The 14,865-nt window shown below is 51.4% G+C and overlaps 2 protein-coding genes across 3 annotated transcripts; one reads left to right on the top strand and one right to left on the bottom strand.

Moving 5' to 3' along the window:
* Nucleotides 1-287: 287 nt before the first annotated feature.
* LOC112981622 (lipase member M-like) lies at nucleotides 288-10,489 on the top strand. 2 transcript variants are annotated; one of them, XM_064513548.1, is made up of 10 exons: nucleotides 288-319; nucleotides 1,204-1,315; nucleotides 2,585-2,702; nucleotides 3,325-3,523; nucleotides 4,753-4,862; nucleotides 5,632-5,777; nucleotides 6,337-6,483; nucleotides 7,161-7,232; nucleotides 8,561-8,626; nucleotides 8,869-10,489. In XM_064513548.1, the coding sequence occupies exons 1-10, from the start codon at nucleotides 306-308 to the stop codon at nucleotides 9,100-9,102; spliced, it is 1,218 nt and encodes a 405-aa protein (XP_064369618.1). In that variant the 5' UTR covers nucleotides 288-305; the 3' UTR covers nucleotides 9,103-10,489. The 2 variants fall into 2 exon arrangements, with proteins under 2 accessions (XP_064369618.1, XP_064369617.1); XM_064513547.1 differs by having other exon boundaries at nucleotides 298-374.
* A 2,028-nt stretch (nucleotides 10,490-12,517) lies between these two features.
* On the bottom strand, nucleotides 12,518-13,090 carry DEPP1 (DEPP autophagy regulator 1). The gene has a single exon (XM_026097416.2). The coding sequence runs from the start codon at nucleotides 13,088-13,090 to the stop codon at nucleotides 12,518-12,520; it is 573 nt and encodes a 190-aa protein (XP_025953201.2).
* Between the last annotated feature and the right edge of the window lie 1,775 nt (nucleotides 13,091-14,865).

Below are 14,865 nucleotides of genomic sequence, written 5' to 3'. Positions count from 1 at the left end.
TGATGGCTTTGACTACAGTTATCGTGAGCTTAAGATGCAGCTCCATAGCTGAAATTCCTGGCTGCAGCACCACTCTGGCTGCTTTCAGAAATATAACCCTTTGCAAGCACGAAAGTCATGCCCACAAGGTGAAGCAGAGGAAGTTATCAAAGATGTGACCAGTGTGCACATTGCTTAATTGGAGGACTCATGATGTGGTCCAGCGTGCCACCGACGTAGCAGGGCTCTGACACAACACGCTCTTTTTAATGCTGGTATTGATAGAGCCGCTGTCATTCACACCACCAGCCAGATCAGATACGACAATGGGCTCTGCCTGGTAACGTATTTTCTTCCTCCTCATCTAGATTTGCATTGGAGTTATCTTTCTATGGGTAAGAAAGCATTGATTGCTCTTTTCTCAACAAATTGCTTCTTGTTAATACCGTAGAGGGAGGTACTGTGAACTTTGGGATTATTTCCTTGGAGGGAAGGTGCATCTCACGGCATGGGAGAGCAAATAGGACAAGAAGGAAGGTAACTGCCTGGCTGGTGAAAAAATTTGCAACTAATGCAGCTGAGTAGAACTTAGGCTCCAACTTTTAAGAGCCTGGCTAAGCATTATAAATCACATATAATAATATATTAACTGTACATTAAGAATAGATCTCTGCTCAGGACAGGAAGGTCTGAAGTGATCAAAAGCTTTCTGATGCTTTCTGGCTACATTTATTTAATAAATAACCTTCCTACAAGTCTCTAAGTTTCAATACATAGGATGCTTGTGTGAATTGTGGTTTTTGAGTGCAGAAGTTAAGCAATAAAAAAAAACAGTGAAAGTATAGACAAAGTCATAACTGAGCCAACCTAAATGTGCTCCTTGCATAGTTTAAATAATTGTATATGATTCTTATGTATTGTTCTTACATATATGACATTTAACCTACAGACATTTTCCATCATTTTTATTCTGGTATTATAAAGCTGTTCATCTTCTTTTTACCATTAAAAATATAAAAACGCATCTTGCATAGTAGCAGATCCAGTGTGTATGGAGGATTAAAGAGAGGCTTGCATGGACTGCAATAGAAGCTGGATTTGGGAACTCTTCCGCACCTCCAGCTTATGATTTATGGTGTTTGGATACAAAAGGAACTTACACCAGCATGACCAAGAAGAGACAGGCTTTCATAACATTATTAATGAACATACCGTTTTACTCAGGTGCAAGATGTGGATGTCTATTGCAATCCTGCTTTTGATACAAGCATCTGCAGACTCAGAGGATATCATCAGGAGGAAAAAGGATGTGAATCCAGAGACATTCATGAATGTTGTAAGTCAGGAGAAGTTTGCTTTTCTGCTAAGTCTGAAAATTTGCAGATGTGTCTCTGGGGGAGAGAGGGTTGCAAAGGGCATGGAGGGTACGTGGCTTGGGCTATCATGGTCATCGCCATGTGTGCTGGTTTTGTTGAGCTGTGTAATGTTATGTCATCTCCATACCTTCATTAACAAGTCCTGCTTCCTGAATGAGTCTTCTTCCGCCCAGCAATATTAAGTGTAATTACAAGTGGGTCAGTTAGAGAAGGGAGTAATCCTATGTGTGTATTTGATCAGACATCATCCTTGAGGGTAGAAAATTTTGTATGGTCCTCTTCTCCTTGTTCAAACAATTTGGCATTCTTCTGTGCCCCTTGGTAAGGCAGGATCTCAGCCAGGAATTATGAACCCAACACGTTTTCCTAAAAAGAACAAAGTGTAAGCAGTGCTTTACAAAGCATCTTGATATTACCGGACTGGAACTTCCTAATCTGTTGAATTTTAAACATTAATAAAGTTTAGGTGGAACTGCAGGAGTCCTGCTTAATCCTATACAGCTTCTCTTATTGCCATGTCAGCACAGTTCTGTGAGTTACAGAAACTTGTGATCCTATCTGCTCTGTAAATCAACTCTGAGCAAGACATAACATGCTTTGCTACTAATATCAGATGTCAGCAATCCCTCTGTTTTCAATCTTTGTTTTTGGAAATGTTTTCCAGAATGCATATTCATGTGCCACATGTCACAGCTGAGTCCTGCTGCCTTTTGGTCCCACACCCAGTTCAGTCCTGTTTAAGTAACTGCTCGCTGGCATGAGTTCGAAAGTGAATGTCTCCTTTTTCCTTGTAGTGCACATTGTTCGATCTTTTTCTGCAGAAGAGATGCTTAATTATTGTGAATTTTTGAAAGCGCACCTTGTGTGAAATCCTTTTTTCCTAACTGGAGGTTCTCGAGTGCTCAGTCCCTTCTGCTGGAGTAGAGGAAGAGTGCAGAAAGCAATGTTTGGTGTGGAGACATTTCTATGCCTCTCCACGGCTGATTCTGCCCTCTCAACTCTCTTTCTTTGGAGCTGGGTGGGGAATTTCGGTGGAGCATACTCTGTCTAGCAAGATTTCAAAGAGGTCATCAGCTGGGCCAGACACGAAGCAGAAGGCCCAGCTCCTGCAATACTTCTGTTTCACATAAACAGTTTAAAAAGACATCCCGGCTGATGAGGAATGCACTCGAAATCACGCAACCATCTCAGCTATGTAAAGTTTTCCAACTTTGTTTTTCTCCTCTCAGAGCCAAATGATCCGCCACAGAGGGTACCCCAGTGAGGAATACGAAGTTCTGACTCACGATGGTTATTACGTAAGACTGAACAGAATTCCTCATGGGAGAGAAAACACTAAAAACAGAGGTATGGCTCTATTTGACAAGCAAGCCAGCAAAAAAAAACATAGAATATCAAGCAACCACCTGAGATCTGAGGGAAGGGATGAACTTTATGAAGCCAGGAGAATATTTATTGTTAAAGCAAAAATCCCAAACCCATGGCACTTCTCTGATGTACAATCAAGGCTTTACCAGCCAGCACAGAAAAATGTGCCTGCAACACAGAAACCACCTTTGATAACACCAGTGACTTGGTTTTGAGGCTCAGAGGGTGCAGAAGTATCTTAAGAGAGATCCTCATTTAATTTTTTTCCCATAAATTGTGACCATTGCATTTGAACTGTCTCAGGGACAGGGCTGTGCTTTAGAGCTCTCACGTGGTTGCCGTGACCAGCCAGGATCCTTCGTGCTGAGCCCGTGGGAATGAGCACATGGGGTCTGAAATGTCAACAACCACAGCAAAGATTTCTTAACATCTCTGTTTTGATCCCCTCTCTCCAGATTTTCTCTTCAACAGGAGTTATTGTACTAGTAAGGGTTTTGTACGTTTTCCCACAATAAGGCAGAGGTTTTATTGGCCTGAGTTCGGCATGAGTACAACGGGGAAATTCTGGTTTAACGAAATATGCTGTTTCTTTCACACCCAGGCCCCAAATCAGCTGTGTTTCTTCAGCACGGGTTACTCGGAGAAAGTAGCAACTGGGTCGAAAATCTGGCTAACAACAGCCTGGGCTTCCTACTAGCAGACTCTGGCTATGACGTCTGGCTAGGAAACAGCCGTGGGACCACATGGTCCCGAAGGCACAAGGCCCTTTCAGCTGACCAGGAAGAATTCTGGGATTTCAGGTAGGCTGGAGAGGATTACAAAAGGCAGCAAACTTTTCTGCCCGTCGCTAACCTCTAGGCTCAGGCGGGTGCCTCCAAGCAGGGAAGTCAGCGTATCTAATTCCCTAGCTGTGGCCTCCTCCAAATCTCCCAGTGATGCGCCCACAGAGGCTGGAGCTGCCTGTGCAGACCTGCCTTGTGACACAGTGCCAGCGTCTCTCTGCAAGTGCCCAGCCCTGCCAAGAGTGCAGAGCGCTGCTGCCCGTGTGGACACGGTCCTGCAGAGAGACCTGCCCCTCTCTCCAGCACTCTGCAAGGACCAGCTAGGCCAAACCTTCCAGCAAGGTGGCCACAAGCAGTGATGCGAGATCCCCATCTCTTACATCTGGTCCAGGCCACCCATGTGCCACGGAAACCACGTCCCCAAAATGGGCAGGGTGAGTGGCATAGTGAATGGAGCATACCTGGCCCCAGTCCACCCGCACCACCAGTAGCTCTTCGGTGGACTGGCTTCTTCCCATTCAGGCTCCATGCGTCGTCTCTCATACCTCTCTTTAGAGATGCACTGTGACTGCATCTAGGAAACGTCCTTTCTTTCTGCTCAGAAACACAGTTCAAGGAGACAAGAGGGTTAATTTTGAACTGCCACTGCCTATCCACTGATCATAAGAACAGTCCTTGATTGCCCAGGCTCATAAATATGTTTGAAGCAGAAAAGTTAGTAAAATAGGTGCATTGTGAAATACAGAGATGACTAGAAATGCGGATGAGCAGCTACGGCATGTGGTCAATTTGGCCCATTTTATTACAGGACTGTGGCTCACTATATCACACTACATGGGCAGGAACTGGCACTCCAGCCCCTTCTGAGAAAAAGCATCTTCTAGGAGCGGAGCTGATTTTGGCACCCTGATGGGAGCCAGCTCTGGGTCTTCAGAATTGTGTATTGCAACTAAAATGGTGTATTGCACTGCTGGTCATGGTCTGCACAACTTCCCTGAAGCTAACCACTGTTAAGGGGAGAACTAAGTCTTTTCAAGGAGGGATGAAGCCATTGTAGGAAGAATATCCTTGGATCCTTTTTAGTTTCACCAAGCACAGAGTTCTCCTTGGTAATGAGAATTTTCTATTGGAAAATTAGCCTCAGACATTAAGCCCTTAAGTATATAAGCAATGCAAAGCAGTCAAAATTCACAGATTTTGGTCTTATGGTGTTACCGTGTAACTAATGTACAATTACTATATTTCAGTTTTCATGAAATGGCTATGTATGACCTCCCAGCAATGATCAACTTTGTTCTGCAGAAGACTGGACAGAAGCAAATATATTACGTCGGCTACTCACAAGGCTCCACTATCGGTGTGTTAGGAAGGGTTGCACATCTCCACAGCACAGGAGACTTGGAATTTTTCAAGGTCCTTTTTCAAGGACAACCTTGAAAACTTGCATTTTGGAATCTGCAAGCAGAGGGCATAGAACATCCTCATCTTTGTGGGCCATTGAGCCTGCACTCTAAGACAATATCCAGAATGTCTCTTTCAGTGAGAAGTCCCACTGTAGCCATGGTTTCTGTAAGAAATCTGGGTGCACCAGCATGTCCCTAGGACAATAGAAAAGCTCTTGGTGACTTCTGAACAGCTCCACTTCTAGTAAGCTCCTGGGTGCTGTTGCAATTAGGACATTTTACTATACTTCAGCCTAGAAAAGTTAATTGCCAGTGCTCCACACGAAAAGGGAAGGAATTTGGCACTGAAGGTCACAGTTTCTACTTTCAGATGAAACACAGGCTGCTTCTTTTCACCAGCCAGGCCAGCATAGGTATAAGACAAGCTTCGTGGTGCCAACTAGCAGCAAGTAATGGAAGATGACACTACTGTTCTCTTCATCTCACTAATGTGGCAGGGGTTAGTGATGGTCATTAAACCATTTTATCAGCCACATCTAACTGTAAAGAGACTGTCTCCTTTTGAACCTCTCTTACACTGACATTAAACAGAAAGGAGGGAAGAGTCACACATCCCAGATTTCTAATTCGAGGTTCTAGATGAACCTTTGGATTAAGCATCTGAAGACAGATTGGAAAATCACAGATTGTTTTTCTGTTAAATTTGCTCTTCTGCTTTCTCAGCATTCATAGCATTTTCATCCATGCCAGAACTGGCTCAGAAAATCAAAATATTTTTTGCCCTGGCTCCTGTAACGGCAATTAAGCACGCCAAAAGTCCCATCCTGAAAATGTCGTTCCTTCTTGACAGACAGTGCGAGACACTTAAGGTATGAGATTATTCTATATTCTACTCCATTGAACACATGAATGTTAGAAAAGGTATTGGGCCCAGAAAGCAATTAGTTCCCACTGATTTATTAGGCACAATTTCAGGTGCAGGCATGTTTCTGCATGGTCACTTTGTTAAATGTATGTCTTCCTGCTATCTGTAGTCTCTTCAGGGCTTGAAACCAGTCCTTCTCTGGGGGCACTTAATGATTTCGTGGCTGGGCCACCTTGTAATGATCAGCTTTACTGTGCATAAAATTGTGGATTTCAACGACGGTGAAAAATGAATCCAAAGCCTGGGAGAGGCAGGAGAAAGGAGAGATGCCCAAACATTCATTTTCTTAGTGTGCATTCAATGAGCTCATCTCACCAAGGGCAGGAGGGTAAATGGGAAGTGATTTCACCGCCATGGGTATCCAGGGAAGCACATCTATTCACTGTGCAGCTCGTGGGGGCACGAGCACGCCTCTGGCCAACCACAGGTAAAGAAAAGCCAGTTGAGAGTTAGGCTGCAGGAAGGGAAATACAAGAAGTCAATTTTTCCCTTTGTTTTTACAGCTTCTGTTTGGCAAAACGGATGTCTCCTTGAGGATAAGAAAGATGCGGAAATTTCTTCCTGAACTGTGCAGCTACTCATTCTTTCACAAGTCCTGTTCTAACACATTTTTCCTTCTGGGTGGCTACAATGAGCAGAATTTCAATATGGTGTGTATGCATGCACATTTTCCTCCGCTGCCTTCAAGTTTGGGCTGGGAGGAAGCCAAACCTCAGGGGTTCAGCAGCCAAGAGTGCCCAACACCAGTATCTACCCCTGCAGCTCTGCTTGCATATTGGCTGTCTCTAGCCAGCCTAGCACAGCTGTTTGCCTTGAGTGACCAAGGACAAACATATGAGGCAAAAACAGAATGTGACTCTCTGCCAGATCTCCCTCTCTCTGTTTCTCCTGCATAAATTTCTCCCCAGATAAGAAAGGACTCCAGAGTCCAAGTGAATATGGATTATCAGCCAGCTTCTTAGCATTCCTTGAGCTACCTGTCATCAAGAGACCAGCTGCATCTCCCAGCAGCATTACAGAGCAGCTGACGTGCTGCCCCACCACTGCCTGCCTATAGATTCTAGACCAGGGCTCTCGGTAGCACCTAAGCAGAGTCTAGATGGCCGTGGATAGTCACTAAGGTCCTGAACACAGCCACGGTGCCAGGACATGGTTCCTACAGCTGTGTCAGAGCGACTGATTTTTAACAGAAGTTATACTTCTGAAGCTGATCTAGACAGTGTGATGTAGCAGTTACCGGTTTGGAAAAGATATTGTCTGTGAACAGTCATTCTCCTGTTCCTCTTCCTTTCAAAAGCAATGACATTTTGCATACGTTTCCTTGCAGAGCCGACTGGATGTGTATACAGCCCACTATCCTGATGGGACGTCTGTTAAAAATATGATACACTGGGCCCAGGTAGGTCCCTTGAAATGCTTAAAGGCATATGCTTCCCTCCTTGGCTGGTCTCTCCACTAAGTCTTGTGCGTTCAGGATAGATGTGAAAGGTCAATGCTCTTTGGCATTAGCAGTTTATGAGAAAAGAAAGCCAAGAAATTAAGTCTACAGAATACCTATCTGATGCAGGAAAAGCTACCCTATCCCTGTTATTTGCTCCTTTGGCATTGCACTGTGTTATGCACGCTGGGATGCATTGGCCAGAGCGTAACCAGCAGGACAAGGGAAGGGATTACGCTCCTCTGCTCAGCACCGGGGAGGGCACATCTGGACACCGTCTCCAGGTTTGGGGTCTCCACCGTAAGAGAAACGCTGACAGACTGGAGCAAGTCCAGTGCAAGGCTATGGCAGTGGTGGACCTGGAGGGCAGGGCGAACAAGAAGAGGCTGCAGGAGCTGGGCTGGTTCAACCGAGGGATGAGAAGGTGATGGAGATCCAAACGCATCTTCCACCGCCCAAAGGGGTTACAGACATGGCAGGGCCAGACTCTGCTCAGGGGAGCACAGCGAAAGCACCAGAGCCCATAGCAGAAGCTGCAACATGGGAAACCCCAGCTGCACATAACAATCCTTCCCCATGCAAGTGCTGCTTCCCCAAGACAGGCCCAAAGCAGTGGTGGATCTCCATCCGCAGGGACTGCCCAGAATCACCCAGACATGGCCCTGAGCAGCCTGCTCACAGCCCTGCTGTGAGCCAGGCTTGCACGAAAGTCCTCACACCCCATCCCAGGCATGCCTCCTTGCAGAGACAAATTAAAGGTAATGGGAAGGTGGAAAAAAAGTCTTCCTAATCAAAGCAACTATCGTGTAGGTATCTGAGTTTTCTCCCCTAGCACAGAAGGCAATTCTGAAAAGAAACAGGTTTGCTGATGGCTGTATGCTCTGAGCCTGAAGTGCCAAGAGAACAGAAAGGATATTAATTGTGTTGAATAAAAACTCATTAACATGAAGTTTTCCAACAGCATCCGACATCCAAAATGCTGACAGTGAGCAGGTTTTCACCAGTGTGAGTTAGCACTGAGGCGACTTAAAAATCGCATGTAACTCCTTGGATTGTGAATTGATAGCTAGGCATGGCCATGGAGCTGGAGATCAAATGGTTGCTCTGTAAAAAAGGCAGAAAATCTGGCTTCAGAGCGTGGGTGGAGTGATACCCGGGCCTGAAACATCTCATGCAAGCGCCCTCTCTGTGATGTAGTCTCTCAAGGAGGCTTGGAAACACTAGACCTGTGGAGTGATGCTCACCAACCCAGCTGTGTGTCTAACTTGAGATCTATCTTCTCCTCATAGCAGGTTAAATCAGGAGGCTTCAAAGCTTTTGACTACGGCGGTGGAAACCAAGCCGTGTACCACCAGGTAGGAGGCCACGTAGGAGGGCACAGCAGTAGTGCTGGTTTCCAGAGGAGGGAGGTGGGAGCACCGCAGAAGTGGAGGGCCCAGGGGAAGACCCATCGCCTCTGCTTTCAGCTCGTGAATGGTCTCCCTCCAAAATCGTGGCCAGGTTTACCCAGCGTCCCATCATGTGTGTTGAAGGGACCAGTTGGCTCGGAAGGGTTGATGGCAAAAGGGGTTTCTCAGGAATGACCATGTCTCTCCAGGAGACGCCTCCCTCCTACAAGATCGAGGAGATGCCTGTGCCAACTGCAGTGTGGTCCGGGGGCAAGGACTGGGCAGCCGACTGGAGGGACATCGGCGTGCTGCTGCCTCGCATCGCCAACGTTGTTTACTACAGGAACATCACTGACTGGAACCACTGGGACTTCGTCTGGGGCATGGATGCCCCTCAGCGCCTCTACAGCAAAATCATCGAGCTGATGGAGATGTCCCAGTAAAAAGCCAGCTCCCTAGGCTTAGTGGGGAACAGGCCACTGCTGGGAGATGCTGGTGGCCGAGGCCCTTTCCCACGGACCAGGGAGCCCTGCCAGGGACAGCAGGAGGAGGCTGTGAGACGTCCCCCTTCCCCCTGCTTGCCCCTTTAGTGTCTTCGTCATACTGTCCTGAAACGCTTGCTGTCACAGTGTTTCCTGCTTGTCCTTGAGCCGTGAGGATCTGCCCCCTTCTTTCCTGAGGGCTTCTCAAAGACAGCACCCAAGATGATGATTCTCTTAGCTGGGGCAGGGCGGGGCTGGGGGATATCGAGCGGGTGAATGGCCCAGGTGGTAGGGCACGGCTGGGGTGGCAGCGGGATGAGTCGGTGCTCCGGGACACGCAGGGCTGGAGCACCCACGCGGCCCTGCTGGGAAGGCCCCGATGCGACAGCTAAGCGACGTCGTGGGCTGTGTGAGAGGGATGCGGAGACCCTGGTGAGGCCCCACGGAGGCTGCCAGACTGACCGGGCCTGGACCACTCAACCCAGAAGGAGATGGGAGGGAGCTGGGTTCATAGGGTCTGGCTGCTGGGACGCAGCAAGCAGCCCACAGCTGTGGGACAGGCAGAGACAGAGGGGATGCCCCTGGAGGAGGAGCAGCCCTGGGACAGGTCTCCGGGGAGGTGGGGGATCTCCATCCCTAAGATACTTTACCCCCTTTCTTCCTGGGATTACCAAGGACCCCAAGGATCAGGGCAAAGAGCAACTCTGGAGGAGGAAACTGCCTGGAGCCAGTGCTGGCCCCACCGAGTCGGAGATCAGGGGTCATGGCTCAGCAGGCACCGGGAAGCCCCTCACTGATGTTGGTTTGTCCTGGGGGACTGTTGGGGACGGGGATCGGGACATCAGCAGGGCTTAATCCCTCTCACCTCCTCACAGACAAATGGAACAAAACCTCCCAGGGCTTCCAACCCCCCAGGATGCCCCTGGAGCCGTGGCTCTTCTCTGGTCCTCCCTTGCAGCAACGCTGATGTGGTCTGGGCAGCTGCCAGGGGGACTCCTGGCACGGCCTGCAGCAGCATCTTAGCTAGCCCTGCTCCAGTCCCAAGCGTTTGGCTGCACTGTCTAATCCTGGGGCTGAACTGGCAGGACAGATCCCTTGGGATAACTCCATGAGTCAGTGTGGATATGCTGGGAATTCCCATCGTTAAGTGCTTCCCTGAGGGAGCTGACAACCCCAGATGCGCCGCGGTTGGGGTCACTGTTGATGCCAGATGATGCCTCAGGGCTGCCACGACACTGGTTTGTGGGTGGGCTTGTTTTCCTGCTGTTAGGCGCAGTCTCCCTTCGTGCTCCCATCCTGCTATTTACTGGAAAAATGACAGAGGCAGTAAAAAACTCTCACAAATAAATGTCTGAAGGGGATTTTTCTCACACGGGATGAACTCTTCTGCGGTTTGAGGGGTGTGGGAACCTGTGGGCCCGGAGGGATTGGCCAGAGCACATGTTTGGGGCCATCACAGGGAAGAGGAAGGGTCTACTCAGCGGACGGATAGCGTTGGTCCCAGACAGCACCCAGCACAGGAATAAGCACCAATGTGGAGATGCTGCTCGTCATGGGAGGTGAGCAGAGACCTCCCCAGCTATGCTTCGCGCACGCAGTCCCAGCAAAGCAGGGACATCCCTGTCCTGTTATATGGATAGCGTTTGCTGGGAAAAGTCTTTGCCAGGCTTTGCCAGATCCTCACATGGAGCCTGCTCAATTCACAGACTCCTTTGAGCCCCTCGTCCCCGTGTGACTTGTGGCCCTGGGCTCTCGTGACCAGAGTGGCTCCTTCTCCTGCTGCAGGTGCATAGGATGGTCGCAGCCACCGTCCCACAGTCTCCAGTTACAGGCAAGGCACCTGCACGGCTACAGTCCTGTGAGACTGCAGAAGGTGGACTCCTTCCTGCACTCCTGTGTCTGGCTGGGCTTCTTGGAAACCTAGCGCCAGCCCCGAGGGTCAGACCCCTGCCAGCTTCGACATCCCAGGCTGCCCCAGAGCCAGCTCTCGCCCACCGCAGGAGTACAAGGCAGCTGTGGGAAGTGATGGGCTGACTGGAATTTCCTCCTGGTCTTATGCTGTCCCTTCAGCAAAGGCAGTCCTGCAGCACCTGGCCCAGCAAGCAAATGCTAGAAGAAACATAGCTTCTCCACCAGGACAGCACATGGGGCCATCTCCTCCCACATCCCACCGGAAGCTGAACTCGTTGCATGATGGCTTTTCCTTGCATATAAATATTTTCCAGCCAAGTGAGAGGCAGGGTTACTTTTTAAGGGATTAGGCTGTAGGAGAAGAGGAAAAGTAGTGGCAGAACGGTTTGCAGCCAAAATGCTGAGCTGCGCTCTGTGTGTCAAATGGGCCTGGAGGTGCCCTGTGTGCTGGGGATTTAGCTGGGCTCTGCTTCAGCTTTGGCTTTAGGGCCTTGGCTTCACCGCAGGGAAGTCCCAGGCCTGACCCATTTCATTTTCACCGATTACTTGATGTAGTCTGGGTCAGGGGTATCCAAGACACCTCTGCTTTATGACCTCTGCTCACACCCGCCTGCACCCGGTGCTTCATAGGGCAGTGAGATGGGTCACGTCTGGAGGAGCTGGCTGGAGGCACGGTTGTCAGAGGGCACAAAAGCTGAGCCATCCTCCCCACTGAAGCACTGTGGAGACGCACAGGGCCCTGTTCTGGAGGAGGCAGCTTTAGAAGTGATTTGCTGCCTGCTAAGACATGCAGGGGAGCTTTGCCCCTTCTCCCTTAATTGCCAAACAGCCTGAGACCAGAAGGAATTTGCGGGGCCCTGACGCACCCTTGTCCCAGGCCAGCCTGCGCTGGTCCTGCTTGCAAAAGCGTGCGGAGGTGGTGGGATTTAGAGGTTTGTCCCCCGCCCAGCTGGGAGCTCCGGGCTTGCACGTGGGCTTGGCTGGAGCCCAGCACATTTCCTGCCCACCTGCATCCTTTGTTTACTCCAGGACTCAAGGCCTGGCAGGGAGCCCTTGACCTCAGATGGCCCCGAGGCGGGGAGAGGAAGCCCGAGAGGAGCAACAGCAGCTGCCTCCCCTTGTTTGCCCAAAGTGCTGCCCCACCAGAACAGACGCAGCAGGAGATGGACTCCTGCCAGCCCTCCCCGCGGGCCCAGCACCTCAGAGCACTTAGACCTCCATCCTGAACCCAACCAGGCTAAAGAGAGGGCATTGCAGATGTTCCTGCTCCGGTCCGGTTCCCACTCCCCACCACCGCTGGGGCGTGTTTGTCTCCCGGAGTGAACTGGAGGCAGGAGAAACCCCAAAACGGCACCAGGGGCATGTGCCAAGGGAGCCCCAGCAGGCACAACCATCCCTGGCAGAAATGATTGCTGGCAAAGAGCCACTGGGGAGCCTCTGTCCTGCAGAGTTTTATTTGGGTCCATCACAATTCATAAATCACAGGCAAGCGTGAGTTCTGGGGTCGGCCGGGCCGGCCTTTGATGGCAGAGCCGGGCAGGGCTGCCCGCCTGCGGGACCGCTGCCAGCGACAAGAACTCTGTCCAGGCACAAATGGGGCACCCGGCTTGGGGGCAATGCCGAACGGCCCAGGAGCTGCCTGTAGGTCTGACTCCGGGGCCGGCTGTGAGGGGCAAGATGCGGGGCTCCTCATCTGCTGCTTGGGGTCCGAGAGCCCGTAGAGCCATGCCAGCGGATCAGCAGCACCGCGGAGCCCCGGGGAGCTCTGCTGTCCATTGAACTGGGCTGTGATGTCCTGCAGCGAGGTGGCAGAGGGCTGGCCTTTGTCACTGCTCCGGCTCGGGGTCCCTCTGGCCCTGGCCCGGGGGGCTCGGCAGGGGCGCGGGGGCTCACTGCCCGCTGAGCACGGCTGGGCCAGCTGGCTGATGGACCTCACGTAGGCATCCAGGGGCTCCTCCGCCTTCCCAGGGTTGGTGGTCCCAGGCAGCGGCACCTCCGGCGTCAGGCAGCTCCCGATGAGGAGCAGCCCGGATCGCATGCTGCAGAACAAGGAGAGGGAGGCAAGGAGTGAGATGATGGCAGTTTTGAGAGGCGTCTCTCCATCCCGGGCTGGGGAGCTCCCTCTCCCAAATCCTGACCCTTGCAGCCCACGCAGGGCCCTGTCTGACCCCTCAGAAGACCAGTCTTGCACCACCCACCTCTCCATGTGCAAAACTACCGAGGTGGCAGGACCTACTAGGCACCCACTTATTGCCAGGCAGCATCATCAGGTCTAACAATGTGTTTCTAACCCAATTAGCTAAAACGATTGCTGTGTCAGAAGAACCGACCCTGCTACAGAGGGTGTCAGATTCCCCCATCCCTTTTCCCAGAGCCTTCTCACTTGCAGCTGACTCAGCCTCCATTCAGCTTCCAAGATCTGTGATCTTTGGCCAGGCGGAGAAAAGAGCAAAGAGCGAAAAACAAACCGTGCTGTTCCTAGAGATAAGGGCTCACCTTGCCGTCAGGAGTGGCCTGTTTTTTTCAGAATAAGAAATCCTCGGAGGAACCCTCTGTTTCTGCTGCTTTTCGACGCGCTGAGCTCGCCCTCTCCGTGCCTGTCCTCGCAGATGCTGCAGCACTGCGGGCAGTACGGCTTGAAGCAGAGGCCGGGTGCGTTTCTGACCAGCGCTGCTCCCCGGCGCCTGAATTTATACCTTCCTGTTGCTGCAATTCGCAGGCAGCTGCTTCCAAAAATAGCAATGCCAGGGACCGCGCAGAGCTCAGGAAAGGCTCAGAGCACTGACAGTTCTCAGCGGAAAAACCCCAGCCACCGAGAGGGAGGGCCCCGGGTGATTCTGGTGACCATTCAAGCGAATGTTTGTCTTTGGGAGCGAGTTCCCTGCGGGATTAGCGCATTGTTTGTGCCTTAGAAAAGGCTCCGCGTCTGGTAATCGGCGTGGGAGTGCAGCAGAGCTACTCCAGTCCCCATTGTACACATTTTCAAAGGGGTGTTGTTTTTTTTTTGGGGGGGGGGGGGGAGGTGGTTATTACAATTCCCTGGGAAAAAAAAAAAATCAAAACCCACCTGAGCTTTGTTTGTCCCAAGATGCCTAGCAGGGCTGGGGAGCTTTGCAGCCTGCTCTGAGAACCAGGCCTGCCCGGGCTTCCCAGGGGTTTTGCACGTTCCTGGGCAAAACAGCCCCACCGCGGCCGTGTGTCCCACCGCGGGGTGACTTTGAGGTGGCCAGACCTCGCAGCAGGTCTCACACAGGGTACGTGTACCCGGTGCCCGTCCGTCTCCTGCCAAGCACCAGGGACCCAAGGGTGTCTTCTCCACCCCAAGACACCCCTTAGCAGGCCCTGAGGACCCGTGTGCTGTCTGACGCGGGACAGCCAGGTCCTGCTCTGCGTGGAGCCACAGCAAATCCGACTTTCTAAGCCCATGGGGAGCCAGGACGCCCAAGGGACATGGGCTGGATGTGTTTTGCTGGTGGGTCTGGTCCTGGGGATGGGGCAGCCCTTGGGGCAGGAACAGGGCACTCTGGGACGGTTCTTGTGCCCCCCCCTTTCCAGCTCCGGCGGTATCAGAGTCGTTTTCCCCTTTCGCCCCCAGGTTTTGGGCTCACAGGCCCGCGCTGTGCCCTGCAGCACGGAGCAGGCCCCGTCAGCCCCGCCGCTCCCACTTCCCTTCTCCGGCCGTTCCCTGGGAAGCGGGTGAGCTGCTCACCGGAGGGGCTGCTAAATATACCCGCCGGTGCTTCCTGATGACAGCGAGCCAAAAATAACCGCGCTCGGCACGGCGAGCGCCTGAGGAAGCACACGTACGAGCCC

This window comes from Dromaius novaehollandiae, chromosome 6 (genome assembly GCF_036370855.1).
Source record: "Dromaius novaehollandiae isolate bDroNov1 chromosome 6, bDroNov1.hap1, whole genome shotgun sequence".
NCBI classification, from domain to species: domain Eukaryota; kingdom Metazoa; phylum Chordata; class Aves; order Casuariiformes; family Dromaiidae; genus Dromaius; species Dromaius novaehollandiae.
Note: the sequence above shows the minus strand (reverse complement) of the source record. Positions and strands in the feature narration are given on the sequence as shown.

Coding starts and splice junctions, on each gene's coding strand:
- DEPP1 (XM_026097416.2), bottom strand. CDS start 13,090: ATGCGATCCGGGCTGCTCCTCATCGGGAGCTGCCTGACGCCGGAGGTG.
- LOC112981622 (XM_064513548.1), top strand. Junction 2,703..3,324: donor AGAAAACACTAAAAACAGAG/GTATGGCTCTAT, acceptor TTTCACACCCAG/GCCCCAAATCAGCTGTGTTT. Junction 6,484..7,160: donor ATGAGCAGAATTTCAATATG/GTGTGTATGCAT, acceptor GTTTCCTTGCAG/AGCCGACTGGATGTGTATAC.